General features: G+C 47.8%; 1 protein-coding gene across 5 annotated transcripts in view; it reads left to right on the top strand.

Annotated features, from left to right (window-relative positions):
* The window catches only part of EVA1C (eva-1 homolog C), a 110,392-nt gene that overhangs the window by 38,248 nt on the left and 48,248 nt on the right, over positions 1-23,896 (top strand). For 3 of the 5 annotated variants that reach the window (XM_039480563.2, XM_039480560.2, XM_003927664.4), the window contains exons 2-4: positions 5,865-6,061; positions 11,274-11,397; positions 21,796-21,948. In XM_039480563.2, the coding sequence (XP_039336497.1) occupies positions 5,865-6,061; positions 11,274-11,397; positions 21,796-21,948 (474 nt within the window). The remainder of the gene's footprint in view (positions 1-5,864; positions 6,062-11,273; positions 11,398-21,795; positions 21,949-23,896) is intronic. The other 2 variants (XM_039480558.2, XM_039480565.2) reach the window with 2 other exon arrangements.

Genomic DNA, 23,896 nt, shown 5'->3' with positions numbered 1-23,896 from the left:
TATTGGCCAGGCTGGTCTAGAACTCCTGACCTCAGGTGAGCCAGCTGCCTTGACTTCTCAAAGTGTTGGGATTACATGCCTGAGCCACCGCATCTGGCTGCCTTCCTCCTCTTAAGGACTCTTGTGATTACATAAACTCTTTTCAGATAATCCAGGAGAATTTCACCAACTCAAGACCCTGAACTTCATCACATCTGCCAAGTACCTTTACCATGAATGTCAGTTAACATAATCACAGGTCCTGGGAATTAAGGCCTGTGGACATCTTTGGGGGCTGTTATTCTGCCTACCACATGACTTTCTTAACTTCCACTCACTTTTCTCTTCTTCTTTTCTTTTCTTTTCTTTTTTTTTTTTTTTTTTTTTTGAGGCAAAGTTTTACTCTTGTTGCCCAGGCTGGAGTGCAATGGTACAATCTCGGCTCACTGCACCCTCTGCCTCCCATGTTCAAGTGATTCTACTGCCTCAGCCTCCTGAGTAGCTGGGATTACAGGCATGTGCCACCACGCCCGGCTAATTTTGTACTTTTTGTAGAGAGTGGGTTTCTCCATGTTGGCCAGGCTGCTCTCAAACTCCTGGTCTCAGGTGATCTTCAAGCCTTGGCTTCCCAAAGTGTTGAGATTACAAGCATGAGCCACCATGTCTGGCCCCTCCATTCACTTTTCAACCTTTTCCAAACAAGCTTCTGTCCCCACCCACCATCCCAAATGGCTTTCAAATGGTCGTTGATGGCCTCCATGTCACTGAAACCATTGGGTTGTTCTAATTGTCCTTCTCCCCGACCTTTTGGCACCATAGACCAAACAGCATGAGGCATGGGCAGCCACCCTCGAGGACTGGAGCGTGTAGGTGATGGCTGGTCTTCATGAGCCTGTCCTGCTGTCACCTGGGAGCCCATCCTCGAGGGACTGAGGCTGGTTGCAGAAACAGGCATTCCACACTCCCTTCCTCCATGAATCACCCAAGGCTCCATGGTGCCTAGGCTTTCTTTATTGTTTAAAAGTGTAGGTCAGGTAACTGCAGGCCAAGTTTTCTTAAGCATTTTTGTTTATACATTCAAAGTGGATAAATGGGTGAGCTTTCACAAAGTAAAGCACATGCCCGCCATGCAGATCAAGGAACCGGGCATGGCCAGCTCACCTGAGCGCCCCCCCCTCCCTGTCACTAGCCCCTCTCCTCCTAAAGGTAATGCTGTCCTGGGGGAGGGAGTTTTTTTTTCCTTTTAAATAGACTTAATTTTTTAGAGAAGTTCTAGATTCACAGAAAAATGGAACAGAGGTCAGGCACGATGGCTCAAATTTGTAATTCCAGCACTTTGAGAGGCTGAGGCAGGCAGATCACAAAGTCAGGAATTTTGCATGCAGTGGGCTAAGATCTCACCACTGCCTGCGTGACAGAGCAAGACTCCATCAAGAAAAGAAAGAGAGAGAAAAGAAGAAGAAAGAAAAAGAAAAGAGAAAGAGAGAGAGAAAGAAAAAGGAAGAAAAAATATATATATTTATTTAAAAAAGTCCGGGTGCAGTGGCTCACACCTGTAATCCAAGCACTTTGGAGGCCAAGGCAGGCAGATCACCTGAACAACATGGTGAAGCCCTGTCTTAAAAAAAAAAAATTATTTTATATATATATATATATATATATATATATATATATATATATATATACAAAGAAAGGAAGAAGGAAGGAAGGAAAGAGGGAAAAATGGAGCAGAAAATGCAGTTTTCATCAACCTCTACTCCCTGCTGCCACACACACACATGCACAGCTTCTCCCACTAGGAATATCAAACCTGGGTGGGATATTTGTCATAATCAATAAACCTACATTGTCACATCACTCTCACCTGGAGTCCATAGTTTACATTAGGACTCACTCTTGGCGTTGTACATTGCGTGGGTTTGGACATGTGGACAATGACGTGAATCCACCATTGTAGTATCACATGGAGTAATCTCACTGCCCTACAAATCCTCAGTGCCCCACCAATTCATTCCTCCTTTCTCCTGACCTCTGGCAACCATAGATATTTTCGTTGTCTCCATAGTTTTGCTTTTTCCCGAATGTCATATATTTGGAACCATACCGTGCACAGCCTTTTCAGGTTGACTTCTTTCACTTGGGAATACACATTTAAGGGCTCTTCATGTCTTTTTGTGGTGTGATAACTCATTTCATTTTAGTTCTAAGTAACATTCTATTGTCTGGATGTGGGCCTAAGGTTTTTTTGTTTTTGTTTTTGTTTTTAGATGGGGTCTCACTCTCCCAGGCTGGAGTGCAGTGGCACAATCTCAGCTCACTGCAATCTCCGCCTCCTGGGTTCAAGTGATTTTTGTGCCTCAGCCTCCAGAGTAACTGGGGCTACAAGGGCATGCCACCATGCCCGGCTGATTTTTTGCATTTTTAGTAGAGACAGAATTCCACCACGTTGGCCAGGCTGGTCTTGAGCTCCTGACCTCAGAGGATCTGCCCACCTTGGCCTCCCAAAGTCTTGGGATTACAGGCATGAGCCACCATGGCCAGCTGGGCCTAGGTTTTGAAGAAGGAATTGGACTGAGTGTAGGGAAGGTCACACTGCTGAACTGTCTTCTTTGTACCTGCATCACGCTAGATACTTCAAAGTGCAAAGCCCCTGAAGGATCTTGCATTAGTCAGTTCTATGCACTGAGCTTCTGGCCCCAGAATACCATCCTCAGAATAAGAATATGATAAGGCCAGGTGGATAGGTGGGTGCAGGGGCATGGGTGGGAGGCTCAGGCACTACACTGCACATACATGTCTTGATGTAAATGGTCCGGTGGAGGTCAAGTTCTGTTTAGCAGGGATAGACTGTGTGACGAATAGTGTGAAGAAAGGTAATGGTCTAAACACAGCAGAAGTTTCATTCCCACTCACGTGACAGGCTGTGGAGCAGGCAGCTCCTCTCTTCAAGAATCTGGGACCCAGGTACCTTCCATCTTGTGGCTCTGCTTCCCCCAAGCCTTGTCATTTTTTTTTTCATCTAGCTGTAGTGACCTGGTCTTTCGGATAAGCCCTGAACATTAAACCAAAGACACATTCTGAAAATTCATTTGACATGTGGTCAGCTCCTGATTTAGCACAGTCCGGGGAATGATGGGGTGATGGACAAGAAGGTTCTCATGAGGAGGCTGAAGAGATCTGAGTATGGGGGTGCCAACCTGGGGTACTTCAGAAGGGGCACTGGCCTAGGGGTCACATCAGGGAGACTCTGAGTTCCCTGGGGCAGAGTGTGGCTAATGATGGGGTGCTGAGAACCCAGCAGGAGGGCTGGAACTTTCAGTACGCATCGTTTTATGAGGGCCTGCCTATGTGCTAGGCGGGAGACACTGACCAGAGGCCCAGGGCCACTCAGGGGTCTCTTGGTGCCTGGCAGGTGCCCTGTGCCAGCAATGATGTGGTTCTAACAGGCAGGACTCTGACCCACACTCCTGGTGCTGGCTTTTGCCACTCATGTTGGATTTTGCTTCTCTAAGTGAACTTACTCGGGATGGCTGATTTCTTGGCCATTCTTCCAGTGGTTTTCAAGGGTGAAGAAAGGAGTTTCAGCAAGACAGCTAACGTCTGCATGAGTGAGCCAGGGGGTATCTGTAGCCTTCCTCTAAACAGCCCTCGGGACTGGTGGGCGTGAGGACCCCAGAGCAGGCTGGCTCAGCCCCTTTGATTTAGGGTTTCAGGGAAGCCCAGGGAGCTGGATTGGGTGCCTGGATTTTCCGAGAATTATGTTTCTGAGAGGATTTTGAAACCTAAACAGGAATACTTTACACACAGGTCATCGAGCAGGAACTGGGAAGTTCCGAAGCTGCCCTCCTTCATGCCACCTCCTCCCTTCAGAGGCCGAGGGCTGCCAAGCTGTCTCCCACACACCTCAGTGAAAAGTCCCTGGCTCCCCTCCCAGCCGCCTCGCTGTGACCTCACGAGGTGTGAGAAGGAGGAAGCGGATCCGCGTTCTGGATGGACCTTCCTTCCTCCTTGCTGAGAAACAGTCGGGGCCCCCGCACCTGCCGGGCCTCAGAGCTTCTCAGAGCTCCGGGCCCAGCGTGGCTCCTCCAAGTTGCCTGGGAATTGCCGAGGCTGGGACTGGCTGCCTGTCTTATTTCCTGTGTCTGCTGCAACGCATTTCCTAAACTTGGGTTGCTGAAAACAACAGAAATTAGTCCCCTCACAGTTCTGGAGGCCAGAGTCTGAATCCAGGTGTTGGCAGGGCCATGCTGCCATAGAAGGTTCTAGGGAAGAATCCTTCCTGGCCTTTTCCAGCTTTGGGTGGTGGCTAGCAACGCTTGGCATTCCTTGGCTTCAGATGCATCATTCCATCTGTACGTGGCTGTCTTCCCTCTGTGGCTCTTCCTTTCTTCTTATAAGGACACCAGTCCTGTGGTGTTAAGGGCCTGCCTTACTCCAGTATGATATCATCTTAGTTCATTACATCTACAACCATCTATTCCCAGATGTCACATTCTGAGGTTCCTGATGAACATGAACTTGTGGGGACACTATTCAACCCACAGTAGAGCCCCACCATTCCCTCCCCGAACCACGTCCTCAGAGCAGGCCCCCTCTCCACACAGGGCACCCTGCCTGGCTTTCCTCTCCAGCACCAAGACAGAGCCAAGAGTGATTTCTTGAAATAAAACTGCATCCTCTCATGCCAGTAAGGCATGGCCTCATGAGTGGGAGATGAGCAAATGTGAGCCGCGCTCAGGACAGGCATCCACATGTCCAGGGGACACACACCCCAATTTTTTTCCTGGTTTCTAAAGGTGCTTCAGGACTCCTTGGCTCCTGGTCAATACCTGAGTACTTCCTGAAGGGGAAAGACACCTCCAAACCATTCAGTGGGTCATCCCAGACCGAAGTTTCTGGGCCAGACATTGAAACGGGAGGAGTTCCCTTATCCCCCTCACAGGACAAGCGGCATGGGTGCGGCTCACTTCTTCAGGACCCTGCCGCTCAAACCCCTAGGGGGAGTATGCAGATGGGCAGGTTGTGAAGAGCGTTTCTGGGCTCTGACCCCACAGCAGCATGAGTGTTTACAGCTCCCGAAGCCCCAGTGGGCGTGTGTTACAGTGGGCTATCTCTCGGTTTTGCCATCTGCAGGCGGCTTGTGTTAATCAACTCATTTAGACCCTCTGCCTTATCGCAATGACAGAGCACGGTCTGTATCCCCAGTTCTTGCCCTCGTGTACTGGGGAAAAAAAAGATCACACGTGGACTTGGAGAATGAGTGCGAGGTTTTATTGAGTGGTGGAAGTAGCTCTCAGATGGATGAGAAGCTAGAAGGGGGATGGAGTGGGAAGGTGGTCTTCCCCTGGAGTTGGGCCACCCAGCAGCCAGACTATCCTCCAGCTGCCGTCACTGAATTCCGCATTGTTCCACTGTCAAAAGCCTGCTGGCGTCTACTGGTGTCTGTCAGCATGCTCTTCTGCTCCTCTGCTCCTCTTGACATCCAACCAGTTGTGTCTGTACCCACTATGGTCTTGTGTGTTTATGGGCACAGGATGGGGGTCATGGCGGGCCAGAGTGGTCTTGGAAAACGCAACATTTGGACATGAAAACAGGAGTGAGTGTTCTCACTTAGGTCCAGGGGCGCAAGCCTGAGGGTGGAGCCCTCACCAGAGACCCTGCCCTTCTCTACCCAGCACTTCCCTGTCCCACTCCCATATCAACATGAAAGCTGACGCTGGCTCCTGGTTTGGTGACTTCTGCACCAGAGCTGCTAGGAAGGCCCCACCGCAAATGTTGTGGACTGAAAAGTCCCTCTCCAGGGGAACCACTGTCCTCCTGTCCCCAAACCCATGGAGGAGTGGTGGGTTCCTGGGCCTCTTGTAACCCGACTGAATATTTTCCAGGTTACCTAACCAAACTCCTGCAAAACCACACCGCCTATGCCTGTGATGGGGACTATTTGAATCTACAGTGCCCTCGGCATTCTACGATAAGTGTCCAATCAGCATTTTATGGGCAAGATTACCAAATGTGTAGCTCCCAGAAGCCTGCCTCCCAGAGGGAAGAGAGCTTAACCTGTGTGGCACCCACCACCTTCCAGGTATTGCCTTTGGTAGACATGTTAAGATGATACAGTTTCAACATACACTGTTTCTCTCTCTCTAGGTATAAATATATTTGGGATTATATAGTTCAATCAAAGCAAAACTGATCCATGAAAAATCCCAGTTTATACAGGTCAGCAGTTTTGTAGGTGAGCTATAATTTGCTTCTCAAAAGGATTTGTTACCAAATAAATCGAAATAGAATTCCTACCCATTGCAGAGCCCCCTTTGGGCACTTCAATATGAATGTATTTGTAGGTTTACTCCTTACTGTAGTATAGCAAAGTAAGGAATCCATGATGGATTTCAACCTCCAGGCCCACATCTCCCATAAATACCTCTGTAGAAAGGGCAAGTGGACTCTGTAATGGAAACCACAAGTATCTCTGTGCAGCAGACATCTGAAGTCATGACCAATTTCTTAGAAAATGTACTCAAGGGGCTGGGCCCAGTGGCTCACGCCTGTAATCCCAGCCAGCACTTTGGGAGGCCAAGGTGGGTGGATCACAAGGTCAAGAGATAGAGACCATCCTGGCCAAAGGATGAAACCCCATCTCTACTAAAATACAAAAATTAGCTGGGTGTGGTGTCGCGTGCCTGTTGTCCCAGCTACTTCGGGAAACTGAGGCAAGAGAATTGCTTGAACCCGGGAGGCAGAGGTTGCAGTAAGCTGAGATTGCGCCATTGCACTCCAGCCTGATGCCTGGTGACGGAGAGATACTCTGTCTCAAAAAAAAAAAAAAAAAAGAAAGAAAGAAAGAAAGAAAAAGAAATGTACTCAAGGGGCCAGGCGCAGTGGCTTATGCCTTTAATCCCAGCACTTTGGGAGGCCAAGGCAGGTGGATCACAAGGTCAGGAGTTCGAGACCAGCCTGGCCAATATGGTGAAACCCCATCTCTACTAACAATACAAAATTAGCCAAGTGTAGTGGCTTGCACCTGTAGTGCCAGCTACTCGGAAGGCTGAGGCAGAAGAATTGCTTGAACCCAGGAGGTGAGGGTTGCAGTGAGCCGAGATTGTGCACCATTGCGCTCCAGCCTGGGTGACAGAACAAAACTCCATCTCAAAAAAAAAAGGCAAGAAAATGTACTCAAGGAAGGAAATATCAATCACCGCTTTCTGCTTTTTAATGTTTTCCTTCTCCACTGGTAGATAATCACGTCATTCTTGCTTGGATCTATTTTGGGCAGCCTCTACTGACTCCTTCCTTCTACTGGATAGTACCAGGAATTGGGAGGTGTGGTTTAAGTCATTCTTTTTGTGGTTGGCATATTTAGGGAAAGGTTTGGTATAGGAGAAGGTCAAACTAATATTTCAGTGATGGTTTAGACTGTGTATGGCTTTCAATCATCTGAGCAGCTTCTACTTCACCATCCCTGACCCCTAACATATGTAACTAGTTGACCAGGATTACTGAGTCACTTGGCCTTAGATTTTTTTTTTAATGCCTCCCAAGTTCTGCATGAATACATTTAAAGCAGGGAGTTTAGAGCAGGTGGCAAGTTGGAAGTCTGTTTGATTTTGTCAACCATAGAAAATGTGGCTAAAGATAAATTTGCTAGGAGAACTAAGGAGAAATAGGATTAGCTGCAATGCTGTGTAGTTCTCCCTAAGGCCCAAACAGAAGCAAAACTAATGTGACGATGTCAGAATTTTTCTATTTCTCACACCATCCCCTTGCTTCCACTCCAAGCATGGTGGTATCTGGGTATTCAGGTAATTGGTAAAAACATCAATTGAGTAGCCAAAATGAATGTGTTTGAGTACTCCCCCTGAGATGGTTTCTATACCTTGAGGAGAGACAACATGTTTCTTCAGGAGGCAAGAAGTTGCTTTCCCTGTGTGCTCTGCTGTCTTAGTCCTTTGTGTGCGGCCATAACAGCGTACCTGAGCCTGGGTAATTTACAAGGGACAGACATTGATTTCTCACAGTCCTCAAGGTCGGGAAGCCCAAGAGAAAGATGCTGTAGGTTCGCTGTCTCTTCTTCCAAGACGGCTCCTTGAACACTACATCCTCTAGGAGATTGGGGAACACTGGTACTCACATGGCAGAAGAATGGAAGGGGGAAGAGAAGGAGAAGGGGCCACACTTGCCTTTTATAACAAGCCTAGTGCCATTCTAACCACCAACTCCTGAAAAAATAAAAAATAAAAAACCAGCATTAATCCATTCATGAGGGTGGAGGCCTCACGGTCTAATCACCTCTTAAAGACTCCACCTGTTAATACTGTTACAGTGGCAATTACATTTCAATGTGAGTTTTGGAGCAAAACACCCACCCTACCGCTAATTCCAGCATAGCACCCTCCACCCCTAATTCTCCCCGTTGGGTGCCACCGCAGCAGCTGCACCCCTCTTGACCCACCCCTACTTCTCAGCCACCTGCCCCGCCCATCCATCCTTGGATCCCTCCTGGGTGCATGAAAGGAACGTTGGCCAGTACCAACATTGTTTAAAGTGGCTACTTTGTAAAAGTATGAACTCCTGGTACATTAGAGCATGGGCACCACCTCCACCATTCCATGGGTACCTACCTCTGCCAGATACCCCGGAGGGAAAAGGATGTTTCTATTACTAGGCTGACAAGTTAGCATTTGGAAATATAGCTCCGACGTTGTTCGGAAGGTTTGTTTGCCAGGAACATCCCCATGCACCACTCTTTCTTTTTTCTTGTTTACTTTTTTTTGAGACGGAGTCTAGCTCTGTCACCCAGGCTGGAGTGCAGTGGCGTGATCTTGGCTCACTGCAACCTACACCTCCCAGGTTCAGGCGATTCTGCCTCAGCCTCCAGAGTAGCTGGGATTACAGGCACATGCTACCATGCCCGGCTAATGCATTATTCTTTCAACCAGAGGTCAAGAAGTCCTTTACTTTGTGTGTTTTTTTCCTTTTTTTGACACAGTGTTTTACTCTTGTTACCCAGGCTGGAGTAGTACAATGGCACAATCTTGGCTCACCACAACCTCTGCCTCCAGGTTCAAGCAGTTCTCCTGCTTCAGCCTCTCAAGTAGCTGCGATCACAGGCACCACCACTCCCATCATTCCTGGCTAATGTTTGTATTTTTAGTAGAGACAGGGTTTCACTATGTTAGTCAGGGTGGTCTCGAACTCCTGATGTACCCACCTTGGTCTCCCAAGGTGCTGGGATTACAGGCATGAGCCACCATGCCCAGCCTACTTTTATGTCTTTTAAGCTGCATTGGGAGCCCAGGCAAGGTGTTTCCTCAGAGGGAGGTTGCTTAAGGTGGAAAGACATCCACACGGGAGATCACAGCTGATTCATCCCTTAACTATCAACAGGAAGTCCTCCTCTCTCCATTTTCCAGCTCATGACATAGTTTGGAAACAGCCCTGCCCTGGGGTCTGCTCTGAGGAGCCCCCCAGTGACATCTGTGGGCTGAGTCATTTCACCGTGGCCCTTCGCCATACCACATGCAGTCATCTGAAAGCTGCACCTTCTGAGAGTCTAAGGGGTCTCTTGAGTGTTTTTTCCTGATCCAGACACATCTGCTGGGCCCGGGAGAGGACAGGGGATACCTGGCAGGGCCAGCATGCTTCACAGAGATATTCCATGAGCTGCTCTGGGAACATGATGACTCAGAGAGGCTCATGTGTGCACTAAATTCAGCCTTAAAGTCATAAGCAGATTCTTGGGAACTTTTTTTTTTTTTAACTGTACTCGGTGTCCTTTTTCTTTTTGTTTTAACCAGACCCAAGTTCAGGACCTCTGTGTTTATCACAGGCAGGACTTGTTCCATTTGGGAACAAGGACCTAGAGGAACCCAGAAGCAAAACGCTGAGCCTTACCAGGACCTGGAGGAGGATATTCTGTGAGCTCCCACAGAGCAGAAGCCTTAAAAACAAAGGAGCTGCCTGGAAAAAATCAGGAGAGAGATTGAGATTGAGATTTAAAGGAAAGCGTTTAAGCCCAACGCCCAACAGAAAGTCTGAGCATTCCACTAAGAAAACTGCTCCTTGGCCGGGCGCGGTGGCTCATGCCTGTAATCCCAACACTTGGGGAGGCCAAGGCAGGTGGTTCACAAGATCAGGAGTTCGAGGCCAGCCTGGCCAATATGATACAACCCCATCTCTACTAAAATACAAAAAATTAGCTGGGCATGGTGGCATGTGCCTGTTGTCCCAGTTGCTTGGGAGGCTGAGGCAGGAGAATTGCTTGAACCCAGTAGGCAGACGTTGTAGTGAGCCGAAATTGTGCCACTGTACTCCAGCCTGGGCAAGAGAAGAAGACTGTCTCAAAAAAAAAAAAAAAAAAAAAAAGGAAGAAAAGAAAAAAGAAAGAAAGAGAACTGCTTCCCAAGGGAGAAGTGGGTCCCATCCTCTTGAGTTTGCTCTTGTGTTGGATGAAGGTGGGAATCAGCTTTGTAATTTTTATTTTATAACTAAACGGTTCGCAAGCTAGAAAGGCTTTGGGTCTCCAAGGGCTTCCCAATGCACAGCTCTCCTGTGGCCTGTGCAGGGCTGTTTAAGGATGAAGGGCCAGGATTGTGATTCCTGATGGCCACAGCTCTCTCAGCTTAAAGCTAGGGGAACCCCGCTCGAAGGGGACCTGGAAGTCCCCTGCAGCCCAATATCCGAAAGTCCTCTGACCTTGCACCTCCTGGAGCCTCGCAGGGCAGCGCCTTTGCTGAAAGTAGCAGCAGCCACGCCAGTGGTGGTGGATCCGAGGTTAGTTTTCTGAGGAGCCTGGCACTATTGGATCAGGTTTCTTTTTTTTTTTTTTTTTTCTTAAGATTCACTCTTATTGCCCAGGCTACAGTGCAATGGTGCCACCTCAGCTCCTGGGTAGCGATTCTCCTGCCTCAGCCTCCCGAATTGCTGGGATTACAGGCATGCACCACCACGCCAAGCTAATTTTGTGTTTTTAGTAGAGATGGGATTTCACCACGTTGGCCAGGCTGGTCTCGAACTCCCGACCTCAGATGATCTGCCAGCCTCAGCCTCCCAAAGTGCTGGTATTACAGGCGTAAGCCACCGTGCCTGTCAGGATCAGTTTCTTTCTAGGAGAAAGAGCAGGGAGACAGGGCGCCAAGCTGATCACCCACGTGTATACTCTTCAGCCTTAGCCACAGCTTGGCCAGGTGGGGAGGTGCCCTTCCCCTTGCAGAGCCCAGAGCAGCCCCGGTTCGGGGCTGGCAGTCACTGTGAGCAGTTTTCAAGCCTATCCCTTTTCTACCCTCTCCTTCTAGAAGGTGCTGGACGAATGCCAGAACCAGCGGGCCTGCCACCTCCTGGTCAATAGCCGTGTTTTTGGACCTGACCTTTGTCCAGGAAGCAGTAAATACCTCCTGGTCTCCTTTAAATGCCAACCTAGTAAGTAACTTCGGAGGGGGACAGTGTTTGGGGTGTGGTTCTCGCTTCCTTCACACTCCTGGTCAAAATTCTCTGCCCGTTGGCATTTGTTCCAACTTTGAAACTCATTAGTAGAAACACTGTGCTCCATCTTCCCCAGCTTTTTAGAGACAGAGAGAGAGAGACACAGAGAGAGGGAGAGGAGGATTGTGTATGTGCGTCTGCATATGCCTTCATACAAATCCTGGAATTTAAAAAATCCTTTCTAATATGTAAAACTCAGTTGTACTGATACCACAACTCTCGAGGTAGTAAGAGACCACAATTGCTGTTCGACAAAATGAGGAGTTGGCTCTGCTTTTCAGAAGTGTCTTGTGCTGAGACGGAGTGGCTGCCTGTTTTCCCTTGAGGCTCAGTGGGCCACCTGCCACCTGCATCCACTGCTTCAGTTCTTTAAGAACCGGCTCCTCCCGCCCTCACCCATGGCAGGGGCTCCTTGTTCCCCAGGAGAATGAGAGGAGATATGGCTGGAGCAATCTCTTTTATTCTGATTCTTGTTCTTTTCCCCATTGGCTTTTGCCATTTGTAACATAGGTCAGTTTTGCGATGGCCAAAAACGATCCATCTTCAGTGGGTGGGTCATACTTCCAGGCGCCAAGAGAAGCCAGAGGTCACTGCAGCATTAGAGGGTCTTGAACACCTTGTTGCAGAGAAATGATAGCTGTGTGTTTAACTAAAACACAAGGAGTTACTTTTTTTTTTTTTTTTTTTTGGCAGAGTTTCGCTCTTGTTGCACAGACTGGTGTGCAATGTGCGATCTCGGCTCCCTGCAACCTCCGCTTCCGGGTTTCAAGCAATTCTCCCACCTCAGCCTCCCAAAGTACTGGTATTACAGTCCTGAGCCACCTCGCCCGGCTGAGTTAAGCATTTTCAGCCTCCCCTCCCACCCAACACACCTGTTTTCACTTCTTGCATTTTGTTCTCTGGTGGCTCCCACCCTGGAGCCCAGCATTCCCCGAGACCCTGGGGGTCTAGGTGCCGGACTTATGTGGGGAGGGGTCAGGCCACACTCATACTATGGTCTCAGGTGCACACCTGGGGAGAAACCCCTGGATCCCTTCAACAGATCCGCAGGCTTCTGTCAAACCCCTTCCCTGCCAGGGCCCACATGCCTCGGAACTGCCGTGTACAATTCCAGTACTGCACATGCGCACATGCAAACACACTCACACCCTCACAGCACATGATGGACTCTCACAGTCACATCATCGCACACACATGCACACTGCCACCACCTTATACCCCATTACACACACTCACATGCATACAAGCTGTCACACTCATACACACTGTCATACGTGCTCACACACACTCACATGTACACACAATCACAAATACCTACAAGCAGGCCCAGCCATTCAGAACCACCCTCCCTCCACCCCTAGGCATTGGAGTCACCTCCTGCCTCAGTCAACAGACTTAGGAAATCACTTCAGGGAAAGCTTTGTGTGCATCACTTCCCTTCCACCGATGAATCTCACAGATGACTATATTCTGGCCTCGAAGACACCCTTGACTGTCATTAGTGTCACCTCCTTTTCTTTTTCTTTTTCTTTCTTTCTTTCTTTCTTTTTTTTTTTTTTAGATGGAGTTTTGCTTTTGTTGCCCAGTCTGGAGTGTAATGGAGCAATCTCGGCTCCATTTTATTTTTGGTAGAGATGGGGTTTCACCATGTTGGTCAGGCTGGTCTTGAACTCCTGACCTCAGGTGATCCACCTGCCTCAGCCTCCCAAAGTGCTGGGATTACAGGCGTGAGCCACTATGCCTGGCTTTTTTCTTTCTTTCTTTTTTTTGTTCAGAGACAGAGTCTCTTTCTGTCACCCAGCCTGGAGTACAGTGGCCCATTCTCGGCTCACTGCAACCTCCTCCTCCCAGGTTCAAGCAATTCTGCCTCAGCCTCCTAAGTCGCTGAGATTACGGGTGCCCACCACCACTCCCGGCTAATTTCTTTCGTATTTTAGTAGAGATGGGGTTTCACCATATTGCCCAGGCTGGTCTCCATCTCCTGTGCTTAGGCAACCCGCCTGCCTCAGCCTCCCAAGTGCTAGGATTACAGGCATGAGCCACTGCACCTGGCCCTTTTTTTTTCTCTTCTCCACTCCCCTCCTTCCATGGTGAAAAAGATTACCCTTTAAAAAGCAGCCCTTGTTAAGATGTTAATTGAAGAACTGAGGTGGTGGGAATATGACTATCGGTTGTGATATTCTTTCACATTTCTATATGTTTGAAAATTTTCATAATAAGTGAAGAAAAACCAGGCTCTGAGGAAGTCAAATGACCTTTGTAAAATTGACCGAACCTCTGATAAGTGAGTTCAGAGCCACAGCCTCAGGACTACGGTGTGACGTTTCATCTGGTTGATTCATATTTTTTCAGCAAACATGTATGAAGCCCCTACAGTGCACAGGAGTTGAATATGAAGACAACTCACATCCCGCAGAAATTCCCTGAACGACGGTTCTATTGCGGGTGATGTCCACACCCCTTCGAGGGTATTTCCCAACCTTCCTTCATCCCTCGAGCATTCCTGAAATCTTCACATAGCTGGTTCCTTCTCCTTGTGTAGTTTCCACCTTTCAAGAGAGAACTTCTCTGTCCAAAACAAACAAACAAACAAAAACAATCTAAGGAAGCCTCTTCCTCTCACCCCGTTGTCTGTCTCTATCACAGCATCCTATTTGATCTTCTTCACAGCAGCAGCTTCGTTTCAGTTTACCTGATTTGTGGCTTGTGTGTTATTTGCACACACACAGCATCAGATTGTGAGCCTCGTGAGAGCAAGAACTCTGTGTGATTTACCATTGTCCCACAGAACCGTAGGTGCTTAGTATGTATTCACAGAGCAAATGTTCACCCAGCAGGGGCCAGGTCCTGCACTCAGCACTGGGGAGACACAGGTGAGCACATCCTCGGTAACCAGATTGTCCAGCCCCGTGGGGACCTGATAGTCACTGTGAATCTCACACAAATATGTGCAAGATTCCAGGTAGGGTCAGGGCTGCATGGAGAGGCGCTTGGTACCATGCAAGCAGCTCACAGGATGATTTTTTTTTTTTTTTTTTTTTTTGAGACAGGGTCTCACTGTATCGCCCAGGCTGGAGTATAGTGGCTCGATCTTGGCTCACTACAACCTCTGCCTCCCAGGTTCAAGCAATTCTCCTGCCTCAGCCTCCCAAGTAGCTGGGATTACAGGCATGCGCCACCACGCCCGGATAATTTTTGTATTTTCAGTAGAGAAGGGGTTTCACCATCTTGGCCAGTCTGGTCCTGAACTCCAGACCTCACGTGATCTGCCCGCCTTGGCCTCCCGAAGTGCTGGGATCATAGGTGTGAACCACCACACCCAGCCCCACAGGAGGAACTGTCCTCAGCTGGGGGTTCAGTGGAGGCTTTTTGGAGCAAGTGATGATGGAGCTGAGAACTGCAGGGATCGGGGGGCGGGGGCACAGAAAGAGCACTCCATACAGAAGCCTGTGGCTGGAGGGTGCAGGTGTGTTGGCACAGCCAGTTACGGGGCAGGAGCATAGCACCAAGACAGCAGGAGGGAGTGCCAGCGAGAGAGTGGGAGCAGGGATCCCGGGTCCTCGAAGCCAAGGAAGGAGTTGGGGCTCTATCTGTAGGGCAGCGTCTAAGCAGGGAGGGTGCTGTGTTGAAGTCGTGAAGCCCCTTTGGCTGCCCCATAGAGAGCAGATGAGAGGCAGAGCCCACATGTGACCTGGCCACTGGCAACCTGAAGCACTGCCTTTGAGGAGGTGGAAGTGAGATGGTCTCCACGCCTTCCTGCCTCGTTTCCTGTACCTCTCACACCTCCTGAGGCTCTTCTCACTTCCCAGCTCCAGTCGCAGCAGGACGCTGTGATTGTTCAAAGGCTTCACTGCTGCACCCTGTGGTGCGAGGAGCCAGTTCTTATCATGAGAGCCAGTTAGGCGCATCTCTTACCAGCTCTGCCTGTGTTCTGTGGAATCTGCCATGGTGGGAATAGTTACACCAGGGAAATGGGCAAATGCCACTGATCAGGGTTTATTTGTTTGTTTTTATGGAAAGTTATTTTACCGGCAAGCCTCACTAGAACCTTCTTTTCCCTAGTGTGTACTATGCTTTCTTCCCCACAACCTCGCCTCCCAAATTGCATCCCTTCAGGAAATGTAGGTTTCCGTAAGGCTTGGATTTAGGCAGTTCTGGGTTTATATGCTTTCTGTTGTATATCTGCTGTGTGTTGGGCGCACTTTCTAGGACTCGGTTGTAACATGGGGATCATGTCTCTTCTGCATATGGCTGTTACAAGACACAGGGTTGTATGTAACATGCTTAGCACAGGACCATGAAGTGGAGTTCGGTAGTCGGTATCTATTATTTCAATAAGCTAATTCAAGTCACTCTATATGGCTAAAGGATATAGTTATGCCTGTAATTTCAGTGCTTTGGGAGTCCAAGATAGGAGAAACATTTGAGGCCAATAGTCGGAGATTAGCCTGGGTAACATAGTGAGACCCCCATCTCTACAAAACAAACAAACAAGCAAAGAAAATTAGCCAGGCATGGTGGCATGAACCCGCAGTCCTAGCTACTTGGGAGGCTGAAGCTGGAGGATTGCTTGAGCTCAGGAATTTGAGATTACAGTCAGCAATGATCTCACCACTGCATTCTAGATGACAGACAGGGTGAGATTTATTTACTAAATAAATGAATAATAAAAATAAATAAAAGCGACTACACTTCAATATCACTATGCACTGGCCGTTGTATGCAATGTCAGTAATAAAATACTCCCATCGTGGAGAATCCTTCCTCTACCCACCTTTTAAAAGTGGCTGGTGATGTGCTTTTGTGACTGTTCTGTTGAAGAGAAGCAGAATGACCCACAGAGACCTCTCATGGGTAGGTTGGTGCAAAAGTCATCGTGGTTTTTGCCCATCGCTTTTAACGGCAAAAACCAATGGCGATTACTTTTGCGCCAACCTAATAGAATGAGAAGGGGAATTTTGTTGCTGTTGTCATTTAAGCAGAGTCATGGTTCTGCCTTCCCAGGCTCCTGCCACCCTCCCCATCTAAACTCCCAGGAGTGTTGGCAGCCCGCTTCTGGAAGGTTGCCCGCACCTTCTCTAACCTGAGACCATTTGAGAACTCTCGCCCAGCTCTGAAACAAATTCTGGTCTTCTAAGTAGCAATGATGTTAGTACTCGTCTTGTTTTTTATAATCCAGAAATGTCACTGTTACCTGACAGTGTATTAGTACATTCCCAAGGAACCAAGTGACTCAACATAACACAGGCGTCACCCCAAGGATGTAATGTGACACTCACAGGCCCCTCCATTCCAGGAGATGATTTGCTCGTAATCTGGGGAGGAGATCGCTGGAGGCCTTGCATGTGGGTGTTGTGTTACTCTGGGAGGGTTTTGTTGGCATGGAGGCTACCTTTAATGAATGGGCTTCAGTAAATCAAAGAGATGTGGCTAATAAATGCGTTTCCTGACATGCCTTCAACAACAACAACAAAAAAACTCTTCCAAGTTTTAAAAATTTTGATTAAAAAAAAAATAAAAAGAAGAAAAACGATTTCCATTTAAAAAGTTTCTAATTTGCGGAGATAAAGCTGGGTTTGCCCTGCCTTCTTCCACACTCTTTCTGTGCCAGCCCTGCCACGGGAAGGCATTCTTAACATTTTTCTAAGTTCTCCTGGTCGGAAGGGGGCTTTGGCTCTTTTGGTGTTTCTATCCAAGCCGTCTTTTCTGCATCAAAGGCCACCGTTCACTGTGGGTCTTTGAAGTCAGGCGAAATTTTGTTGTTGGTGGGATTTAGCATCTACTCAAACTGCACATAAATGCCAGTGCGGATATGACTCACCAAAAAGAATCGAACCTTCTGACATTGGGGTCAGACTTCGTGGTCCTTTATTTAGAAAAAGAAAACAAAACTTTCCTTGCCTCTAAGTTTAAGTTGTTGAATTAAGATTCCAGTTAGTGGGTAAAGAGACTTCAAGACATTTGCTTAGTCATCATTTTCCTTTTTCTTGCTCGTGGTGGTTCTTCCTGCATGTTAAACTACCAGGGAAGGATGGGGATTTTGTGAGCATCTGTAGCCTGGCCTCTGCTCTGAGCCTTTCATTCATTGTGAATGTTCCCATCCTCATGGATGAAAGGATAGAAACAAAGTTTGCCAGCAGCAGAGCTGGTGGTCCTCTTGAGATCCCATAAAGTTTTCCTTCCTGTGGTCCAAAATTTCTTCTCACTGTTGCTTCTCTGCTTTTGGTAGAAAGTCATGGAAATTTACAAGGTACAGAAAGATGGCATTTAGGCCAGGTGCGGTGGCTCACACCTGTAATCCCAGCACTTGGAGAGGTCTAGGTAGGTGGATCATTTGAGGTCAGGAGTTCAAGACCAGCCTGGCCAACATGGCGAAACCCTATCTCTACTAAAAATATAAAAATTAGCCGGGTGTGGTGGTGCACCCTTGTAATCCTAGCTCCTCAGTAGGCTGAGGCAAAAGAAACTTGAGCCTGGGAGGTGGAGGTTGAAGTGAGCCAAGATTGCCCCCCTGCACTCCAGCCTGGGTGACAGAGTGAGATGCTGTCTCAAAAAAAAGAAAGAAAGAAAGAAAGGAAGGAAGGAAGGAAGGAAGGAAAAGAAAGGTGGCATTTATATTTGGAAATTATTGTCTTTTGTCTTTTTAAATTTGGAGCTTAGCATCGTTGATTCCAGGATATGAAGATCTAGCCAGCTGCTGTGGCCCTAATGTGTACTGCTCATGCATTTCTGTAGGGATCGAGGAGGGCGTTTTCAAATTGTGATTGGAGCCCGTAGTAGGTAAAGCATTTCACATTCTGGCCCAGCAGAACACATACTCGTATACACACAACTGAAAAAGAAATGTGTAAATCACAAAACAGTGTTTATCCTTTCTTCATGTGATGCCCTTTGTTGTTTTCTAAACTATATTTTTAAAAAATTGCTGGTCACGACTCATGATTTCAAGACTCGTGAATGAACCTCAAATCACAATTTGGAAAAGTTTGGCTTGAGGTGTGTTTGGGAGCTGTACTTCCAATCCAAGAAAGAAAAGTGGGAAGAGAACACAGGCGCGTGAGAAGAGTGAGAGGCTGGGGTGGAAGAGGGAACCTCTGGACACTCTTCCTGCCCGCTCTGGGCCAGCCCATGACAGCTCTAGCAGTTCTTGCCATTTAACTCTTGTTTGCAGTTAACTCCAATGACTCCAATGCTTGTTTGGCTAAAAAATTGCACCTGTCTGCTATGTGGTTGCCATGTCAAAGTAGAAACCTCCAGGCTAGGAGCGGTGGCTCATGCCTGTAATCCCAGCACTTTGGGAGGCCAAGGCGGGCAGATTACCTGAGGTCAGGAGTTCAAGACCCCATATCTACTAAAACTACAAAAATTAGCTGGGCGTGGTGGTGGGCGCCTGTAATCCCAGCTACTCAGGAGGCTGAGCCAGGAGAATCGCTTGAACCCAGATGTGGAGGTTGCAGTGAGCCAAGATCGTGCCATTGCATTCCAGCCTGGGTGACAGAGCAAGACTATAAAAAGTAGAAAACTCCAGAAGATGGGTGATAGGGTGGAGCTAGCATTTTTTATTTTATTTCATTTTATTTTATTATTATTATTTAGGCAGAGTTTTGCTCTTGTTGCCCAGGCTGGAGTGCAATGGCGTGATCTCGGCTCCCCGCAACCTCTGCCTCCTAAGTTCAAGTGATTCTCCTGCCTGAACCTCCAGAGTAGCTGGGATTACAGGCATGTGTTCATACCCGGCTAATTTTGTATTTTTAGTAGAGACAGGCTTTCTCCATGTTGGTCAGGCTGGCCTCAAACTCCCAAACTCAGGTGATCCACCCACTAGGCCTCCCCGGGGGCTGGGATTGCAGGTGTGAGCCATCCATCGCGCCTGGCCAGAGCTAGCATTTGCAAAGACTTTTCTTTACAAAAAGTTGGCAAGGGCAAGAACCACATATGCAAATAAATGGCCATGGTCCCCTTTATGTTTTGTTTGCTTTGCTTTGATTTTGTGAAGTTTAAGATAAGCGACAAGGTAAGAGAAAATTTTCTAACACCTAAGAGAAAAAGGTTAGCATTCAGAATACATGAATCACTCCTGCAGATTTTAAAAATCCAATACACACTATGCAAGGATTTGAAGCAGTTGTTCACAGAAAGACTGCTTTGAATATTCCATTTGCTAATACATTTAAAGCTCTTAGAACAGGGCCTGGTTGGGAGGAAGTCTTCAGCAAGTATTATTATTATTATTATTATTATTATTATTATTGAGGCAAAGTCTTGCTCTGTTGCCCAGGCTGGAGTGCAGTAGCATGATCTCACTGCAACCTCTGCCTCCCCAGTTCAAGCAATTCGCTTGCCTCAGCCTCTCAAGGTTACAGGCACCCACCACCACGCCCGGCTGATTTGTATAGTTTCAGTAGAGACAGGGTTTCACCATGTTGGCCAGGCTGGTCTCGAACTCCTGACCTCAGGTGATCTGCCCGCCTCACCCTCCCAAAGTGCTGGGAGGTGTGAGGTGTGAGCCACCACACTTAGCCATGTTAGCTATTATTATTTAACCATATCGTTATTGAGATATCATTTACATAGCATAAAATTTACCTTTTTCAAGTGTACACTCCAGTGATTTTCTGCAAATTTACTGAGTTGTGCAACTGTGACCACAGTCCAGCGTGGAACATTCCCACCATCTCTGGAGGCTTCCCTACGTCCATTTTCTGTTTGTGATCTCACCTCCAGCCTCAGGCACTCACTCATCTACATTCTGCCCCTAAAGGTTTGCCTCTCCTGAATCCTTCATATAAATGGAATCATATCGTATGGGTTTTTTTTGTGTCTGCAGTGTTAGCTATTACTGCTTTAAAAAAATCAAATCATTATTAAACGTTTTTACTAATTGAATGGTTTTGGAGTACAGTCTTTAAAAAAAAAAAAACTATGTCTTCTTCAACAGTGCAAACATAATGCCAACTTTATATGACATTGCAAAGAAAGATTTTACTGTGATAGCAGATCAAACAAACTTTTCCCTGAATTCTTTGGGAACAAAGTGTAACCTGGTTCAGATCATCCTAACCTAGAATGCACCATCAGCTTGAGGGTCAGTTGTTCCTGGATTTATCAGATTGGGGGCAGACTTTTCACACTTCCATAAAGAGGGATTCTTACCCCTTTCCTAGTAAAGGAAATCATTTGATTTGGTATCACATCATCTTTCTAGCTTTTTTTTTAAATTTGAGATGGAGTCTCTCTCTGTTGCCAGGCTGGAATGCGGTGGCGTGACCTCAGCTCACTGCAACCTCTGCCTCCCAGATTCAGGCGATTCTCCTGCCTCAGCCTCCCGAGTAGCTGGGACTATAGGCACCTGCCACCACACCCAGCTAATTTCTGTATTTTTAGTAGAGATGGAGGTTTCACCATGTTGGCCAGGATGGTCTTGATCTCTCTACCGTGTGATCCTCCCACCTCGGCCTCCCAAAGTGCTGGAATTACAGGTGTGAGCCACCGTACCCAGCCTTTTTTTTTTTCAGTTAGAGATGAGGTCTTGCTGTGTTGCCCAGGATGGTCTCCAACTTCGGGACTCAAGCGATCCTCCTGCCTCAGCCTTCCAAAATGCTGGGATTACAGGTGTGAGCCACTGTGCCCAGCCTCTTTCTTGCCTTTATTTTAAACAAATAAATGTAAGCTGGGCACGGTGTGCATTCCTATACTCCCAGGTACTTGAGAAGCAGAGACGAGAGGATCGCTTAAGCCTAGGTTTGACCCAAAAGTTCAAGGCTGCAGTAAGCCGTGATTGCACCACTGCACTCTAGCCTGGGTAGCAGAGTAAAGCCCTGTCTCTAAAAAACTGAAATAAAATAATAAATAATACATACACACATGGGGATGCCAGTTGAGGGGTTGGTGGTGAGATTTAACTGGGCTCTCTCCAGAAAGAGAAAGAAGCTTAATGCTTCTTTCAGGTAATCTCGGGTCTGTCTTTACCTATGTGGACCCCGAGCCAACATTTGAGAAAAGGCTCCTTTCAGCAAAGGAATATGTGGCCTTAAGTGGTGAGCAAGAGAAACTTCCTTTATGGCCAGCCCTTCCTCCTTAATGCCAGCTCCTCTCCTCCATCTGCCCCTTAGTATAATTCCCAGGGTCTTTGCGCTTGCCAACAAGTTACTTCCCACCAGCTTCCTGCAGAGAGCTTTGTTTGCCAGGGTCAGGGGTGGCATGAGCCCACAGGGCCATCTTCACTGCCAGCTTCTCAGGGTGCAGCCCCGGGGAAATAGCGGTGGGACTTGGACAGTGCTCACTGGTTCTTCTGGGGGAAGCTGATGGCGCCTTGCATTTTTGTTTCTGCTTCAGATGAATTAAAAAACAAAACCGTGTGTGAAGACCAGGAGCTCAAACTGCACTGCCATGAATCCAAGTCTCTCAACATCTACTCTGCGACCTACGGCAGGAGGACCCAGGAAAGGGACATCTGCTCCTCCGAAGCAGAATGGCTCCCCCCTTTTGGTATGTGCTTTTGTATGTGCATTAGTCAGGGTTCTCTAGAGGCTCCGAACTAATAGGATATATCCTACATGATCGTGAAAGTTCATACTTAAAACAGGATCATGACCTTATGATTGTGTAAGTTAATACTTAATAAACTCCCATATGTATATATGCTTGTAACAGTAATCTGCCAAAAATAAATAAGTAAAAGAACAAGGGCACGTGCTTACGCCTGTAATCCCAGCACTTTGGGAGGCTGAGGCAGGCAGATCACGAGGTCAGGAGTTCGAGACCAGCCTGGCCAATAAGGCAAAAACCCATCTCTACTAAAAATACAAAAATTAGCTGTGCATGGTGGCAGGTGCTTGTAATCCCACTACTTAGGAGGCTGAGGTAGGAGAATTGTTTGAACCCAGGAGGCGGAGGTCGCAGTGAGCTGAGATCGAGCCGTTGCACTCAAGCATGGGCAACGAGAGCAAGACTCCGTCTCAAAAAAAAAAAAAAGAACTTAAGACATAAACACTAAGAATAGTAACCAACGAAAGAGGAGTTTATTCAGTATTAACTTACATGATCAGAGGTCCCACAATAGGCTGTCTGCAAGCTGAGGAGCAAGGAGAGCCAGTGTGCGTCTCAAAACTGAAGAACTTGGAGTCTGATGTTCGAGGGCAGGAAGCATCTGGCCTGGGAAAGATGGAGGCTGGGAGGCTAGGCCAGTCTCTCCTTTTCATGTTTTTCTGCGTGGTTTATATTTGCTGGCAGCTGACTAGATGCTGCCCACCTAATTAAGGATGGATGTGTGCTGCCCAGCCCACCGACTCAAATGTTAATTTCTTTTGGCAACACCCTCAAAGACACACCCAGGAAATACTTAGTATCCTTCAATCCAATCAAGTTGACACTCAGTATTAGCCATCACAGTAGGGTTATACTTAGGGCGCCACCTGAGTGATTAGGGCCCTGGCTCCCTGAGGAAGGAAGCCACACCAGTGGGCAGAGCCTGGATTAAAGGGAAAGCCAAGGGCAGGGAGGAACTGCCGCACCGTGTATAGGCCCTTTCTCCTTCACATCCCTGAATCTGTCAGTTGTTCCGTCATTCCACACCGAGTAGTTATTGAGCACCTGCTGTATGCCGGGCCCTGTTCGAGGCATGGGGTGTCATCAGTGGCCCAACACAGAGTTTACATCCTCATGGGGCTGACCTTCCAGCAGTGGATGGGGAGGTGGTGAGAAATCACATAATGAATGGATGCTTATGTCATATGTCAGGTGCTGATGGGATCAGTGCTAAGGAGAAAAATATATGGGGAAGGGCAGGTGGGGAAGGGCAGGTGGAGAAGGCCAGGGTTTGCCGCAAAGAGGTGCGATTTTAGGGAGTGATGGGCATGCTGGACTTGGAGGAGGTGAGAAAGTGAGCCTGCAGCAAGCTTGGGACAAGTGTCCAGAGAGACGAGTGGATGCAAGGCCCTGAGGCTGGATCATAGCTGGGCCTTAGTGCCAATGAGGGCTCAGCAAGTCACCCTTCTTAGAGGTGATGGCCATGGTAGGCCTAAGAGCTTCACTCATCAGAGCCCTCCTGTGTGATTCAGAGAAACAGAACCAATAGGATATGCAAGTGTATGTATCTATGGAGAGAGATTTTAAAGAATTAGTTCACCAGATGGTGGGGGCTGGCAAGTCTGAAAGCTGCAAGGCAGGCTGGCAGGCTGGCAGGCTGGAGATTCAGGGAAGAGTTGAGGCTGCAGTTTTGAACCTGAATTCTGCGGGACAGCAAGCTGGAAACTCAGGCAGAATGTCTGTGTTGCAGACTTGAGGATTCCTTTTTAGGGAAACCTCCGTCTTTGCTTCTAAGGGCTTCATCTGATGAGATGAGGCCCATCCACGTGGTGGCGTTCATCTGCATAACTCAAGGGCTACTGCTTTCAACATCAGTCCCATCTTAATAACACTTTCACAGCAACAGCAG

Source organism: Saimiri boliviensis, chromosome 18 (assembly GCF_048565385.1).
Source record: "Saimiri boliviensis isolate mSaiBol1 chromosome 18, mSaiBol1.pri, whole genome shotgun sequence".
Lineage (NCBI taxonomy): Eukaryota > Metazoa > Chordata > Mammalia > Primates > Cebidae > Saimiri > Saimiri boliviensis.
The sequence above is the reverse complement of the archived record's forward strand: the minus strand, read 5'-3'. Positions and strand labels throughout refer to the sequence as shown.